At 38.0% G+C, this 16,586-nt stretch overlaps 1 protein-coding gene and 1 long non-coding RNA gene across 2 annotated transcripts; one reads left to right on the top strand and one right to left on the bottom strand.

Annotated features, from left to right (window-relative positions):
• Nucleotides 1-4,964: 4,964 nt before the first annotated feature.
• Nucleotides 4,965-15,675, top strand: entpd3 (ectonucleoside triphosphate diphosphohydrolase 3). The gene is made up of 10 exons (XM_077720750.1): nt 4,965-5,098; nt 7,315-7,452; nt 8,293-8,410; nt 8,509-8,668; nt 9,452-9,611; nt 10,217-10,444; nt 10,747-11,010; nt 11,102-11,230; nt 13,005-13,142; nt 14,396-15,675. The coding sequence occupies exons 2-10, from the start codon at nt 7,318-7,320 to the stop codon at nt 14,582-14,584; spliced, it is 1,521 nt and encodes a 506-aa protein (XP_077576876.1). The 5' UTR covers nt 4,965-5,098; nt 7,315-7,317; the 3' UTR covers nt 14,585-15,675.
• On the bottom strand, nt 15,100-16,346 carry LOC144199245 (uncharacterized). The gene is made up of 2 exons (XR_013326871.1): nt 16,165-16,346; nt 15,100-16,085 (listed from the first exon to the last, which is right to left on the bottom strand). It is a non-coding gene; the product is annotated as an uncharacterized LOC144199245 (long non-coding RNA).
• Between the last annotated feature and the right edge of the window lie 240 nt (nt 16,347-16,586).

Raw genomic sequence — 16,586 nt, 5'->3', positions numbered from 1 at the left:
CAGTGTGAGCCCCAATGTTTAGTGCACTTTCATCACAATAACCTGGCATTTTATAGTCTCTTTGTATCTATGGTTGTAATGCTATCTTTACACATGGGGGCCATCGTGAGAACGCAATACAATTGAGCTGCCATTAACACATGACCCAAACGTGTTCTTGTTACATGGCCCGCATTTAATGTATTAAGTTGGTCTAAACTCTGCTAAACTCACAATCGATTGCAATGCTATTAGAATAAGTGTTTCCACTCACATAATTTAATATAAGTTGTGTGTGATATTTCACACTATTATGCCAGCGGTATAGTGTTAGGTTACAACTTGCCATTCTGAAATGGCATCAGAGTTTTGTTACTCTGCATGGTCAAAGTTATTAACAGTCTGTTTTTCTGTATTTTATACAATTTTGGATCATTTCAAATTGTGTGTACGCCGTATAACAACTTTTGTACAACTTTTTTTTGTATTTTTTTTGGAAAACCGATCTTGTCTTGCCCATTTCGGTTCTAATCCGTTTCACCTCGGTCCTTAGTTTAAGACGAAAGCATCATCGTTGATTGCTAATGTTGTCAGCTTTGAGCAAGATATGCGCACGTGCGTCAGTCAATTCCACCCTATTTACTATGTAAATGTAGCGTGTCAGCAAGCAATGTACCCAGACAGCCAAGCTCTATTCTGCTGTGAAAAACTGACCTTGATCCCTTTACTCACCCTATTCTGATTTGGGATGAAATAGAACACAGATAGCCAGCCAGGATCTCCCCCAAGAAAGCCCCCACCCAACTGCCTTTCTCGACCCTAGCACACAATGACCTCACTACAAATATTCTTCTAGAGGAATGGGCATAAATTTCCACAGACACACTACATCATTGAATAGAAGTAGGAAAAGGCTGGACAACAATGGTATATGGTACAATTTCACTTTTTTTGACCAATTCATTTTGTCTATTCTGTGTGATAGCTGAGAATCGTAGTGATGAAAAAAGGCACAGTGCAGCAGTTAGAACACTATTATCAAAAGACAGGTCGAAAAAAATAAGACAGTCATAAGACAACGAGTTCAAGTTGAACTGCTTGAAACGTGAGGCTGCTGTTTTTTTTTTTCTTTTCTGTGGAATTGAAGTGCTTCTGTTTACTAATTGATCTGGCCGCAACATGGCCAGAACATTTCCTCTTTGGTCAGGGGCCATTGTATCATCAGAGTGTTTAGTGCATTTTTGAAAGCCTCCATGTTGGGATGAGCGCAATTAGCATCAAAGCTTTTGGAAAGTTGCCGAGATCCCTCCTAATGTATGGTTAGTAATGGTGCAGGGCTAATGATGGATGCTTCTGTTTCTTTGTTATATTTCAGATAGCAGATAATGGATACTTTTATATATTATTTAATGGATGAGCTGTCGTTCACAATGTTATTTAAGTATGTTTTACAATGAAGATGTTATAGACACACTGACTGGTACAATTCTGCATCCTATATGCCAGTTAAGAGAGAGGAAATAAATAAATGTGCTCACTGTGATATTGAAAGCTTGAAATGGACATAAAAAGTACTAGATCATGTTTAAAAAAAGACTACAATATATATTATTTAAAATACCAAATTATAGGCCTGAATGTATACATATTTTGGAAAATCAGTCAAGAAGATCGCATTTGAAATGACCAATACAGCACAAGAAATGCTATTTTATTGACAGAGAGTTTGAGAGCCTATTTTACTTTCGATATGATGTACTGTTAATTTATAAGAACTTTGAGTCCTGACAATTAAGTGTTGACTGAATTTGTCAAAACTTGCCCTACTTGCTGACTTTGCTACTTGATTGCTTAATTCATGTGTGGGATTTTGTAGTCTGGGTGGTCTGCAACACCAACTATTGAAATCCATCTAAATTTATATTCAAGAGAAATAAAGAGACCACCCCATCACTATATTATCAATATGAAAACACAGCAAACACTTTTAATTAAATGTTGTTGATGGCTAAATCCCCGCAATACTAATTGCACATGTCCATATTTATTTTTGAGTAAGTGAAGAACAAAAATACTATAACTACTTAATTATATAGCACAGTGTAAACATTTTATGTGGAGGAACAAATGTCATTAACACGTGTGAAACCAAAGCGGTTCTGCATCTGTTTGGCACAGCTATTTCACCAGTTGCACATAAATCATGACGACTGAGGTCATGCAATGGAATACGTTTTACAGACTGAAAACATTAAAGTAGGATAGTTTCCTGACTTAAAAATCTAATAACCTTTCCTCCGTGTTCTCCTTTTCTCAGTCAGCGCTAATCAAATTGCATTTTCACTTCATTCAGGTCAGAAGCTTTCAAGTCATCAATTGAGCGTCTAAAAATATTTGATTCATTTACAGCATACTGAATTATATTCTAATTCATTTTAACCCACCAAGTCCATCTATTCGCGTTGCTATTTCATACCCCAAATCCACCAAAAGTAACATAATCCAATGCATTCAAAGTGAGCAGATGAAAAAAAAATCCCTTCAGTGGGAGAGGCAAGACAATGTTTTATTTTTGGCTTGCATTTTATTTGAATGCTTCCTATGAATGTGTCAAAAGACTCTTTCATGTGTCATGTCATGATGAATATGTTTTATGTGGTAATGAGAGTCTTACAACATGTCAAAAGAACCATTCAATAGATTTGTTTAAAACTAATTGCCTGCTGTTGACAATGATAGTTATGCAACTCCTTTAAACTTGGAAGTTTAGCCATGAATACTCATCTTTCAGTGCCATTGACACCCATAAACATCCAATCCATTTAGACCGGAAGTCCCTGTCCACACTTCCATTGTATTATAGCTCCACACATCATCATATGTTATATGGAAAATGACCTTTGCTCACCTTTACACCTGAAAACCAGCCCACCCATAAGCCCCCGGCTACACCACCAGTCCAACTCAAAGTTCTGCCCATGGTCTGAATATTCCCTAGTTCCTTAAGCACAACTGAAAAAAACATGCACAATTTCTTTCTGCTAATTTACAATGTCAAAGTGAACAAGCTATAAGACAAGTGCTGGTAATCTATTTTGGAGTTGTCAAGGAATGTCTTATTGTACGCTTGCCAGCTTCAAAATAAAAGTCAAATAACTCATGTGTAACACAAAGCAGTACTTGAAATTAGTAATACTTGAAAAGTACTTGAAAGGCTTTTAATTTGAAGTCAATTTCAATTTCTGCAGTCAATTTGACTGCAGTCGTGCCAATAATTATTCCTTGCTGCTGCTAAAAACCTGTTTTGTGAGTACTCAAAGTTTCCAAAAAGAAAACAATATAAAGCCTCGGATAATTGATTCCCAGCATCCTGTTAGCCAATACACAGCTCAACAATCGTTTAATCTCTGGATTACTGGAGGATTTTTGTTTGGATTGAGGAGATACAATCGCATTTTTTTGTCCTAAATGACTTTCTCACAGGTAGACGTCCAATCCAATTAAAGTGGGAGGCAGTGTCTATCAAAGACATTTTCAAGTGAGTATGGAGCACATTTGTCTTATAGGAAAAAAAGTGCTATGAGTGCAATATTGGCAACCACGTTACCACATAGAAAAGTATCGAAATTGGTCCCTGGAGCCAAAAGATGGTAGTGGTGCATCACTATGGTTTACAGAAGACAAAGGGTTGCCAGTTGTTGTAACAATGCATTCTCATAAACGACTTGTGGTAATGTCACAGTGAGAGGGTTTCCTGTGGTTTTTATTCAAACAGTTGTGAAGTAAGTCTTTGAAACGAATCCTTCCACTTTGGAGCCCACAATTGAAAGCCTGCTTCTTTGCCCTCAGGATTCATAATCCACGACAGATCCATAAAAACAGAAGTGTGATCCACAGATTTTGCTGTTTCAGCATCTCTGTGTAAATGGCCCTTTATATTGATTGTTGGATTTTATTTGGGTAAAATTTGAAAACTAAATGTTCAGTCAGGCTCGGCCGACTGGGTCTGAATCATCACTTTGAAAAGTTTCATTCATTTTCTGAACTGCTTATCCTCACAAGGGTCACAGGGGGTGCAGGACAAGCAACAGAAGAGCCTGAATTGGTGGCCAGGTGAACAACCTTTCACACTCACACTCATACCTCTCAAATTTAGAGTTCAAACAGCCTATAGCACATGTTTTGGGGATGTGGGAGGAAACCAGAGTACCTGGGGGGAACATACATTCTCTACACAATGAGAACCGACCTGGGTTCGAACCCATGGCCTCAGAACTGTGAAGCCGACACGCTAACCACTCACTGGATTTGATTGATATGTTGAATTCAAACCTGAACTTTGATATTTGGGGCGGAAATGTTTTATCAGGAATAACTGACAGGAATGAATTAACTGGGGTATCCAGGAACAGCTGTTTTAGGGTACGAGCATATAAATACTGGGAAACGGAATGTTCAATGTCTGTATGATCTGTTCGGGGAAGCCAGTTAAGATTTATTTGGATTTCCAAACAAATGCTCTCATTGTATACAGATGAATGAGATTTTAATCACAACCTTTTGTTTAATCAATTTGGTTGTACGCAGAATTATGTTGAAGCCTAAAAGTATACAGAGCTTCATTGGGTGTTTCTGTATAGACTGATGTTGGTGTTAATTTCTGTTAGATAACGTTGTCAATGTTGAACTCAGGGCAGCCATTCTTTGGACAGCACTAAAGTTATTCCAGTTGCATCCATCTAAAAATGAAGTAAGCATTGCAAAATATTGACTACAAATTCTTACTGCATCTTTTATGCACTTAATTTGTATTGATTCACTTTCACAATTTACCAACAGTTTTCTGTCCATTAAAAAACACAAAATGTGACATTTTCGTCTCTATGCATTGGCCCATCAAAAACACACGGTCTGTCATTTTCTTCTCAATCCTGTGGGTGGTGATGCATTTGTAGTAGTGGGAGTGGTAAAACAACATCCTCCGCCTTCCTTCCCCTGCACTGTTGTTGGGGTACACCACTCCTGTTTCTGGTGGGCTCGAAAATCTTCAGACATCTCCCACGCACAAGAGAGCCATCTCTTATGGTCTCTGTTTCAAGCCCCTGAGCAATTCCCCAAGGTAAGAAGCCTCTATGATCTCCTTTCTTCGAAAAAGATGTTTTGCATCAGATGACATGATTTAGAAGAAGGATAACAGTAGTATTTGTTGTAAAGCGGCAGCCTTCAAATGCTTAAGTATACTAGTTTCAACAAGCCAAAGCAATTGCATGTGCAAATATGTCATATTTGCGGGTTGTTACAAAAGAGATGTGATGAGAGTTGTCAGTTTTCCAACACTAAGAATACATTTTGTGTGCAAATAGGGCTTGGTCATTAGGGTATTTTTTTGATTTCTTTTAGATGTTACTTTGAAAAAAGTCAAGGCCATATTTCTTATTTAATTGGTGTGAAATGCTACAAATTTGTTGTGATCTAAACTCATTTGAAAATGAACTGCAATTGAAAGAAACGGCTGAACATGCTGTACATGTTACGCATCACCTTCCTCAAAAAAGGTCGATTTAATATGGTCTCCAGTATTATGGGAGTGAGAGGCCGTGACGTTACCCAAACATTGTCTGATTCTCCAAACAAGCATGACAAAGATGCAGCACCAATGCTGACACACTGACGAACAGTAAAGCCATGAATCAATGAGCTCGTGTTACTACATGCTTTTAGGAACCTTTTTTCTCCCCTTGCCGAGAAACACAGTCTAATCCTATTAAACATAACCACTCTTACTGGTTTTACACACTTTACCTGCACAAACAAAGATGCTGAGTTGTCAAAATTATATTCTATGAAACAGCAATTTAAAATATGTTCTTATTTGAACTTAAGGTGTGTTTGTGATTTCCACTGGAACGTTATGATAAGGAATAAGAAGCATACACTGTAATGGATGCACTGTAAAACTGACAGAAATATTATAGAAAAGACAATCAAAAACAGCTCTGAATGCAATGCAACATAACACAGAAAGTTGACTAACTTGTGTCAAATTAAACAAAAACTTACTCTACTTTCATTATGACTGCTGAATATTTAAAATCTATTCTGTATCGAATGTCATCAAGTTGTGCCAGTTTGCATCATATTAAGCCCATATTTCAATGTTTTCACCTTTTGTTTAAAATTACGATTAGGAAGCTGTACCATTAAATTGTGTCCTAATTACCATCTTAATTTGAATTTCAGTGGAGGTAAATGTTGATCTTAAATGGAAGGTGACTCTGAAAGTCTGTCATTATAGAGAACATCAATGAAGGAAAACCATCATTTGTAGCACATGGAGATGTGATGAGTTTCACAAATTGGAAAGTTTAATCATGTTTGGTTTTCTTTCTCTTATTAGTGGTGCAAATATGCCAAATGCTTCAAATGTGGTTTTAGACGAAGTGTTGGTAATTACATAGATGCATGTGTGCATTTGCTGGTTTGTGCAGTTGTGGCTGTGAACACGGCAGATTTCATACGCTGCCAATCATAGCAGCTTCTCTTTAAATAATGTGTGCAAGGGACAGGATGTGACCGGATATAAGAACAATTTGATATTGTTGAGTTCTTTGTGTTCTCCTGACATTTATGTCCCATGGTCATAGTGTATATTATTAATTCAGGTGAAAATACCAAAAAAAAAAGTATGCAAACCCAAAGATATCATTGCCACATTTTTGTTGTGAACATGTTTTCAGGATTTTTTTTCTATTAAGAATGAATTATATTGTATAAATTCAATACAGTATATAAAAATGATATGATTGGATTGGATTGGATTGGATTGGATAACTTTATTCATCCCGTATTCGGGAAATTACATTGTGGCAGGTAGCAAGAGGGTGATTAGACAGAATAAACAGCATCAATCATTAAAATCATCAAATCATTAAAACATAAAAGCCGCAAAACACAAAACGAACAAGAGTGGACAAAGCTACCGTGGCCGCCGGCTGCCGCTTAAACAGCGCCATTTGGTTGCGGTAACTGAATCGGACTCAAAAAGACATTGTAGAGTTGGACAAAAACTGGAACCCCACAGAACCCCCACAATTCACATTTTAAAGTAAAAAGCATAGTTTTGAAAAATCACCCCACACTGAATCCACCCCAAAAAACTAATAATGGCTTTTAAATGGATCCTATTTATGGTAAGATATTCTTTGTCTTCTCAGAGTAAATAACCTGAATTATAATTGTTCATAATAATAATCTTCCAAATACATACAGATGCATGACCACATCATTATAGGAAGCTTTTAGTTACAACCACAACATTTTATTTTTTGCCAACAGGAAATGGCATCACAACTGAAAGTGGGATACAAGTGTCGTATAGCCACAGTTCTACTCCTCCTCTTGGGTAGTATTGCTGGGCTCATTGCTGTCGTCGTCATCCAGGACCGCTGGAGGTCCACAGAGTACTCTTTGGAGGTGGGCGTAACAAACTGTCATTTACCTGATACCCCGTATACTCATTCACGGACACCAAAGTAAGCACAGAGCATGTAAAAGCTTCTTAAATTGAATCATTCATTCATTCACCTTCCAAGCCACTTAGCCTAAGTTGAATTCTTTCATTCATTCATTTTCTGTGCCGCTTATCCTTACAAGGGTCGCAGGGCACAACGCCATGGGCAAACATTTAGGCTCACAATCATGCCTAAGGGTAATTTAGAGTGTCCAATCAGCCTAATTTGCATGTTTTTGGAAATTGGGAGGAAACTGGACTACCCTGATAAAACCCATGCAAGCCCAGGGAGAAAATGGAAACTCCACACAGGAGGACTGACCTGTCTGGGTTCAATTCCCACTCAGTGGCAATGTGATTGTGAGCGTAAGTGCTTGTCTGTTTCATTGTGCCCTCCAATTGGCTGTCAACCAATTCAGTGTTTCCCCTGCCTGCTGCACGTAGTTGGTCGGATCTACTCCAGCACCCCCACAACCCTTGTGAGGAAAGGTGGTATGGAAGATGAATGAATGAATGAATGAATGAATAAAATAAAGAATACTGATGCTTTTCCTTTAAATGTCTGACATTTCTAACAATCTAATTCCCTCAATTGCAAAACATGAATACTATATTATTGTTCTTATATATACTAAGGACAAAGACAGGTTCTACTATTTGGATGGATTATTTGAAGTGAATTAGACAGGTGTCGGTCGTTTTGGAGAAAAAGGCTGTATTAGACTTTAAATCAGAAACCAGCTGTTTAACTGTGCCAAAAGTTACAGGAATTCTAAACGGTGACATTCTTTCTCTGTCTGCAGTACGGCATCGTGATTGACTCAGGATCATCTCGGTCTAACATCTATCTGTATGAGTGGCCAGGGCAGAAGGAGAATGAAACAGGAGTGGTGATGGAGAAAATGAACTGTCAAGTTACTGGTAAATCCAATCCACTGTTATAAGAAAAGTAAAAGAATGACATCTTGCAATTTTTACCATTATAATTCTGGAATTTATACCGAACCTTGTACTTGTAGGTGATGCAATCTCCTCTTTGACAACTGACGCAAAGAAAGATGCACTGACATGGCAGGGTTTCCAAAATTGTATGGCAAATGTCTCTGAAGCCATTCCCGCTAGAAAGCATAAAAGCACTCCTCTCTTCTTGGGAGCTACAGCTGGAATGAGACTCTTACAGTAAGTAAGCAAGGGAGCTTCCTACAGCATATTTTCAACATTCTCTTAGCAGAATGACTACATTCTCTCTTAGAGGCTAAACGCTCTAATATTACACATACAACGTGTAGTTATAGAAGACGTTTTTAGGGTTGCTTGGTTTTATTATGCTTTTTCCCTCTGGTGTCATGTCCGAGTGATTGCCCATTGTATTCAGCTGTCGTTTCTCCGCCCCTGGTGTATCTTTCCTCCCTCGTGTGTTTCCCAGGTGCTCCTTATTGTCTCGTCCACCCATGTCAGTTTATTTAAACCCCACTGATTGCTTTGTCATTGTCATATCGTCTGCTTTGTTTGTACTATGCCAAGGTGCCAAGTGGCCAAGTTGCCAAGCCATGCTCAATGTTCCCTGTTCCTTATTACCCTACGTCTTCCCGTCAAGTTTGATCCCTAAGTCGTTATTTTCTAAAGATCCTGCCTAAGCTATTAAAGATTTAGTTTGAGCGCCACTTCCCTCATCCTTTCCTGCTTCCCTCCAATTGGGTCCTATTCATTGTCTCCTCGCCACAACATGGAAAAATGTGACAAGACATACAAAATCAGCAAGCCAGTTGTTGTATAGTTGTCAGAGCAACATTTACAATTATATATGCCATCTAAAGAGCTCATCAAAATAATGTTTCTGGACTTGATTCAAACACAAAACCAATTCTTATGTAGGGTACTTTTGAAGATTGGTGAATATTTGGATGTGTTTGCAGTTAGGGTTACCATCATTTGACTTTTTCATGTATGTTTTGTTGTAAGAGAGAGTGACATGCAGCGAGCAACAAACATCATGGATAGTCTAAAGGAATATCTGAAGTCTCTGCCCTTTGACTTTCAAAATGCATCCGTCATTACTGGTCAGGAGGAGGGACTATATGGATGGATTACTGTCAACTATTTGATGGGTAACTTTCTTGAGGTAAAACTAACTAACAAACATGACAACATCTCTCATTAAAAGGCAATTCCAGTCATAAATACTGTGTTTTTGCAGGGTTTGCAAAGTTTGTTCTTCACTGGCTTACACTCAAATGTGAGAAATTAAAATAAGAATTGTTTCGGCACAATTTATTAGTGTAAAATGGAGTGATGTTCAGTATATTTGGATTCAAGATTAATAATTGGTGACATATGTACATTATTAATCCATGAAAATATTAAAGACCAGTAGGAGCTTTGTTATTTTGATGACCATATGTTCATGCAATTTATAATTGGATGGCTAGTAATGAGTGGTGAAGTTTCCTTACGATTTGAGTTTGTGACATTATCGAAAGTTCATTTCCAAATCACAATGAGTCAGTAAACAAGTTAAGTAATCCTTGACAATGAATAGTAAAGTTTTTACTACATATTTACTTTGCATGCGGATAGTCAAGAAATGTATTATTTGATATGTTAGGCGTGTAAAAAAATATGTTACACCCCATATTATTACAATCCAAGTTATATGTTCCTGTGCAAAACAGATTCGACAATCATTGAAATTGTGCCTTACATATATACTTCTTTTTGTGCTTGCAGAAAAGCCTATGGAACGCCTATGTCCGTCCACAGACATCCAAGACGGTGGGCTCGATGGATCTTGGTGGTGCATCGACACAAATTGCCTTCGCGGTGAATGACGACCTGGAAGGGCCTGACTACTTGCATGTCAAGCTCTATGGCTACCCTTACAATATTTATACTCACAGTTTCCTCTGCTATGGCAAAAATGAAGCTGGCAATAGGCTTTTGGACAAAGCTATCCAGGTAAACCGAGTTGAGGCAGGCAAGGTGCAAGGATGTGTGCAATTTCTAAATATTGAACTATAGTCTGTAAATAATTGATTGGTGAAGATAAGTATCTTCTCTTGTGCGCCCAATAAACAGGAGGCAACCAGTTAAAGACATGGAGAATAAGATTATTCAAATATTTATGGTCATGCTATTTATCAGTCTGAGAGAAATGCATTAGTTGCAGTTGCCTGTCACTTTTCGATTGTTACTTTACTTTTCTCCCCATTTTACTACAATCTAACTCTAACCTTGACTTCTTCGCATCCAACTTTCAGGAATCATCGGATCCTGCCTATGTTATCAACCCCTGCTACCCCGTTGGACTAAACGAAACCCTTATTGCCTCGAAGATTTATGGCTCAGGGTGTACTAAGCAACCAAGGAATTACAATCCAGATGAAAAATACAACTTCATAGGGTCTGGCAACTCAGAACAATGCAAGAGAATGACAAAATCCATATTTAATTTCACCACTTGTTCCTCTGCTCACTGTTCATTCGATGGCGTTGAGCAGCCACCAGTCACTGGAGAATTTATGGTAAGATAGATTGGACAAAAGTACTACACATACAAAGAAAACACGGACAAACACTTTGCATGAGTGACGTGTTTTCTTCTGGGTCTTCCAGGCATATGCAGGCTTTTTCTATGTTGCCAGAGCGTTGTTGATGAACGACAAAAATGACACTGTCACACCATCCGAATTTGATGAATTCAAAACCTCGATTGATGAGTTTTGTACAACACCGTGGAATGAGGTAACTGCTATTATATCACAGACTACAAGGGTATTTGCAGTTTTTCCTTAGTTTACAGCATTCTGAGTTTTACATGAAAATGATTTCAACCCAGAATGTAGTTAGTTAATAATTGGGATATGAGTAATTATTCAAGTATTTAATAATGTTGAATTACCCAACAGAACTTAAAAATAGGAAATAACATGGGACAAATTACCCTAAAATATTATAAAAGCTTTGACAGAAAAGCTTTGAGCTTTATATATATGTGTATATATACATATATATGCATATATTTGTGTATCCAATTCATATTCATATTTGTGGCTTAGAGGTTTGTTCACCTGACTCCCATGTGGGAGACGGGTTCAAATCCTGGTTGGGGTAACATTTTCCCTTAGTTATTTCTATGTATTTGTAGTCAAGACCTTCCAATGATGACAAAGGAGAGTGTAGCCAAGTTGTGGCGCAGTGGTTAACTCACCTGTCTCTTGTCTGGGTGGCCTGGGTTCAAATCGTGGTTGGGACATATTTTCACTTTGTTGTTTCTGTGTACTTCTTGTCAAGACTCTCAAATGATTACAATGGAAAGTGTAGTCACTTGGTGGTGTAGTGGTTAACTCACCTGTCTCCCATCTGGGAGACCTGGGTTCAATTCCCGGTTGGGACACTTTTTCACTTTGTTGTTTCTGTGGACTTCTTCTCAACAGACTCAAATGATTACAAAGAAAAGTGTAGCCACATGGTGGCACAGAGGTTAGATCACTGGACTCCCATCCGGGAGACCTGGGTTTGATTCCCACTGTCGTCATTTGGCTGATCACTACACCATGTAGTTCAGAAAATGGAATAAGAAGAAGAAGAAAAAAAAGAAAAATCTTTTTAATTTAAATCAAACACTTAGTCATATTTTTCAGTAAAACAATTAAGACAGTTGGAGGGGCCACTTTATGGCCACTTTATGTCGGGTTCTCGAGTCGGCCTGCGGCCGACTCTCGACCGCTTGCTCAGGCGTCAACCGCCGACACCGGGAAGCGAACTCACGTTCTCTCCGGCTGAAGGCGAGTGAGCAACCTACTACACCAAATCGTGCCCCACTTGTACGTAGGTGTTGAAACGTTTTATCCAAGGAAATGGGTGAAACACTTGCAAAATGCTTCATCCACCACTGAAGACTTATACACTGAGACATTAGAACTTATTCTTTTAACTGAATAATATTGGGAAAATCTTTGCTTGCACTTGGATTTGAACCCAGGACCACAGAGGTGTGAGACTGATGACTTATCCACTGGTCCACCACCCTGTGAGAGAAAGCAGTAGTACTTGTAAATTTATCTTGTTTATTCACCTGAATATCATTGGAAAAAACCTTTGCAGATGCTTGGATTTGAACCCAAGACCAAAGAAGCAGAAAACTGATGACTTATCCACTGGGCCACCACTCTCCAGTATTAGGCAGTAGTATTTGTTGTTTTGTCTCTTTTCACACCCAGATCATACTTAGTCCTTTATTGTACCTTTTTTTTAAATTAAATTCAAATTAAGCATTTTTGAAGGGGAATCCCTACTTCGCGGAAATTCACTTATCGCGGGTGGTCCCGGTCCCCAATAAGCGCGATGGCCGAAGGAACACTGTAGCTAGACAGATGTTTAGTTTTCTGTTGAAATGTTAATTGTATGACCACAAGGCATTTAACTTTAAAAGTTTGACAGTACTTGCTTGACTGATCTATATATATATATATGCCACTTTAAATAGCCAATTCAAATTCCTCTGTTTTTCTTTTAGCTGAAAAATCAAAAGCGTTGGATCCTGGTTAAGTACCTTCGCCTCTATTGCTTTTCATCTCATTACATCTTCAGTTTGCTGACTGATGGTTACAAATTCGACGCAAACACATGGAAAGACATTTACTTTCAAAAAGAGGTGAGTTGAATGAATGGCAAAGATCCCAACCAGTATATTTTTAGTATTGCTCACTGTGTGTGTGCTCAGACATGCAGCAAAAGTATGTGAGAAGACATCTCAGGCAAATAGATGAGTGATATTGTGTTGGAGCTGTTACCACCCTCTCTTAGCTGTTCCAGACACATTGTTAATGGGGCCACCCTTCTGAAAGATGACATGGTAATCATCCGCATTGGGAAGAAAAAAAAATGAAAGGAAGGCAATGTTTCGCTTTGGGATGCCCCGAGGATGTGGAACACTATTTTCCCCCCAATGAGGCTCCCTCAAATGAAGGGGGTTCCTCATGTGTGACTCAAGAGAAAACAAAAGTTGCTGGCACGTTTGATGTAGCATTGCAATTCACACACAAGGGATGTTCCTCAACAGCTGGCCGAATTCCCAAATGACAAGCCGACTGACAAGAGACTCTGTGTGCTGTGCGCTCTTTATCGCCTCTGGGTGTCTGGGAGGATTTTTTGGCAACTGTTACAAACAGACATGCTTGGAGGCTTTACAGCGACCCGCCATGAAGATTTAGATTTTCTGACTCATTCCTTAAGCTGGAACATGGAAACTTTTTCACAGGCTTTGTGAATTTACAATACAAGCAAAGTGCTGTTCAATTATTAACAGCGACAGCATTCAGTAGTCGTGGCTTAGTGGGTGACTGGTTAGCATGACTGTACTGCTTTTAAGAGGTCGTGGGTTCAGATATGGAAAAAAAAAATGGTTCTCTTGTTTGGTGTTTGCATGTTTTCTCTGTGCTCACATCCGTTTCTTTCTTCTCACACGTTATGGAGACCCAAATGTAGGTTAACAGAAAAAAAATAGAACGTGGTAAATGGTTTTATGTGCACCCATTTTGGTTTTTGGAAATGATTGTTGCCACACAAGTAATCTTGCTAAAATTGTCTTCAAAATAGACTATAATGCAAGAAGCTAATAAGATGACTCTTTTTCTTAACGCATCTCCACCTTGTGGTAGTTTAAAAAAAAGGTTTTGTTAAAATAATGGGAAACAAAAAAAAGGCATATCACCACACGTTCACTTGGGGGTTAAAATTAAACTTAGAAAACACACTTCATTCTTTAAATTATAATAGGTCAGTAATTAATTGTGAATTAGTTTTTCTTTGAGCATTTGTGGAGGATTTTGGGAGTTTGATATACTTATTCCAGTTTTCTAAGATATTCTTTTATTGTAGTAACATTGTCTATTCTCTTCTTTTCAGGTGAAGAACACCAGTGTAGGTTGGAGTTTAGGTTACATGCTTAGTAGCTCTAATATGATCCCGTCTGAGGTGAATGAAATCCTCCCATTGACTGATCCTGTCTTTGCCGGCCTAATATTTTTATTTTCAGCTCTGACTATTGTCACTGTCATTTTGATTTTCATCATTCTTATCCGCATATGCTACTAAGGAAGTTAAATGGTGTTCAAAAAAAATTCCAACCAGTAAGCATCAATAATTCATTGATGTATTAGCTAAAATTCTATAATGTAGCTTTTAAGTTTCTCACAATGTTGAGAAATTTCTATATGAAGTAAATATGAATACAGTAGGTCACGTTAAATAGATCTATTACATAGAAAAGTGCTGCAAACAGCCTAAGAAGGATTGGAAAAGGAAAAAAAGAGGTCCCTGTCCAGGCTACATTCTTGTTTGAGCCAGAAAAATCTACATGTGTTATGGGGCTCTGGTGAGCTCGCTCAATTGCAGCATCGTGTGGTGCACACCTAATTCCTCATCACAGAAACATCTGAGGAAATATTCAAACATTCACCACATTCTTCTTGTTATGAACCCACATTGTGCTTAACAGATCATGGAATGACAGAAAAAAAATACTATTATGCAAACAAACTTTCTTCTAGGGACTACTAGCTGTGTTTTTCAGTGGAATCCTTGAGTTGAAGCAAAATGAAAACTGAACATCAGGCTTCTATCCTATTTTTATTTCTATTTTGCAAAACAATAGCCCTTTTGTTATTGCTTGATATCGACTGGGTTGTATTATGTGGACAAATTTACTAATTTTCTTCTATTCACTAAATGAACACCAAAATATTATCAATGCAAAATAAAATTGACCGTTAAATTAGATATAATGTTACAAAACATTGTATGTGTGTGCATATTTATTTTTGTGTTGTATGTATCTGCTTAACACATTAGGCACCCTGATTATTATTACTTCAAAAACAAAGAATGTACAATTTCTTATTGTTGTAATGATTTTTTTAAATACTTGCAAAGAAATGAAAACCACTAACAAGGATTAGGATTTAGGATTGGTTTTCACTAGGTTGAGTTGATAAAAATGTTATATAAATATTTGGTTGATGTTTGCAATTGCCGTCCAAATGAGTCTACTCTATTTAGCAAATTACATAAAAATATGTGACAAAAAGTCATAAAAATAATGTGAGCATGCATTTCACAGACTGTATCAATATCATTGCATCAGACAGAATTATGCATGATTGGAAAATAAAAAGCATTGAATATGGCATCTGTCATTAAGGTTTGTGATGTTATTATGAGCCTATCTGTGGAGTTTGAATGTTCCATTGACATGCATGACATACATGTAGGCTGATTAGACATTCTGGAATGAAGGTGAGTTGATGTAAGATACTAAGTAAAATGTTACTCAATATTTGAGTGTATTAACACATGCTGTTTTATAGCATCACGACCACAAAAATCACGACAATCCTATGTCTACTTCAAAACATAGACATTAAGTTGGGAAGACATACCAGCTCGTGAAGCACAGTAAGCAAGCCACCATTTTTCCACATTCCAGACTTTCCAATAATGACAGAGTAACGTGTGGCCACTCCATGGTGTAGAGGTTCACTCACCTGGCTGGCATCTAGGCAGTAGGGGTTTGAATCCGAGGTAGGAATCATTTTCCCTTCAATAGAAACAACCATGTGTAGTCAAGACTTTCCCAAAATGACAGTTAAACTCAATTAAAGTCAGGTGCTACTTACTTTAGATGGCACCTGATTGGTTAAAATGTCGGCACTGGATCGGTTGGAACGAAGACCAGGACCCACTGTGGTCCTCGGCGGAATCGGTTTGACACGTGGGTCAAAGCAACAGTTTTATCGGCGCTTGTTTTATGCAGCAGAGCCTGCAGAACTGATTGTGAAGGCCTCAACGTAGATTTCTGACCTTGGCATCAAATAATGGCTGAAATGTGAAAACACATCTGCAAGAAGCGCAACCAGGGAAAAATTAAAGGAAGCTGACAGACAAATTTAATAAGCATTCATGAACAAAATATATTCAACATCAGTCTGTGATTAAGATACCTTTTAGGCCAGCAGAGAAGGCTTTCCAGGCCCTGAAGGTCCACCACAGTGAGCATGATAAACGCACCTAGAAAGTATGTGATCTGTTTGCTGTAATA

Source organism: Stigmatopora nigra, chromosome 7, assembly GCF_051989575.1.
Source record: "Stigmatopora nigra isolate UIUO_SnigA chromosome 7, RoL_Snig_1.1, whole genome shotgun sequence".
NCBI lineage: Eukaryota > Metazoa > Chordata > Actinopteri > Syngnathiformes > Syngnathidae > Stigmatopora > Stigmatopora nigra.
Note: the sequence above shows the minus strand (reverse complement) of the source record. Positions and strands in the feature narration are given on the sequence as shown.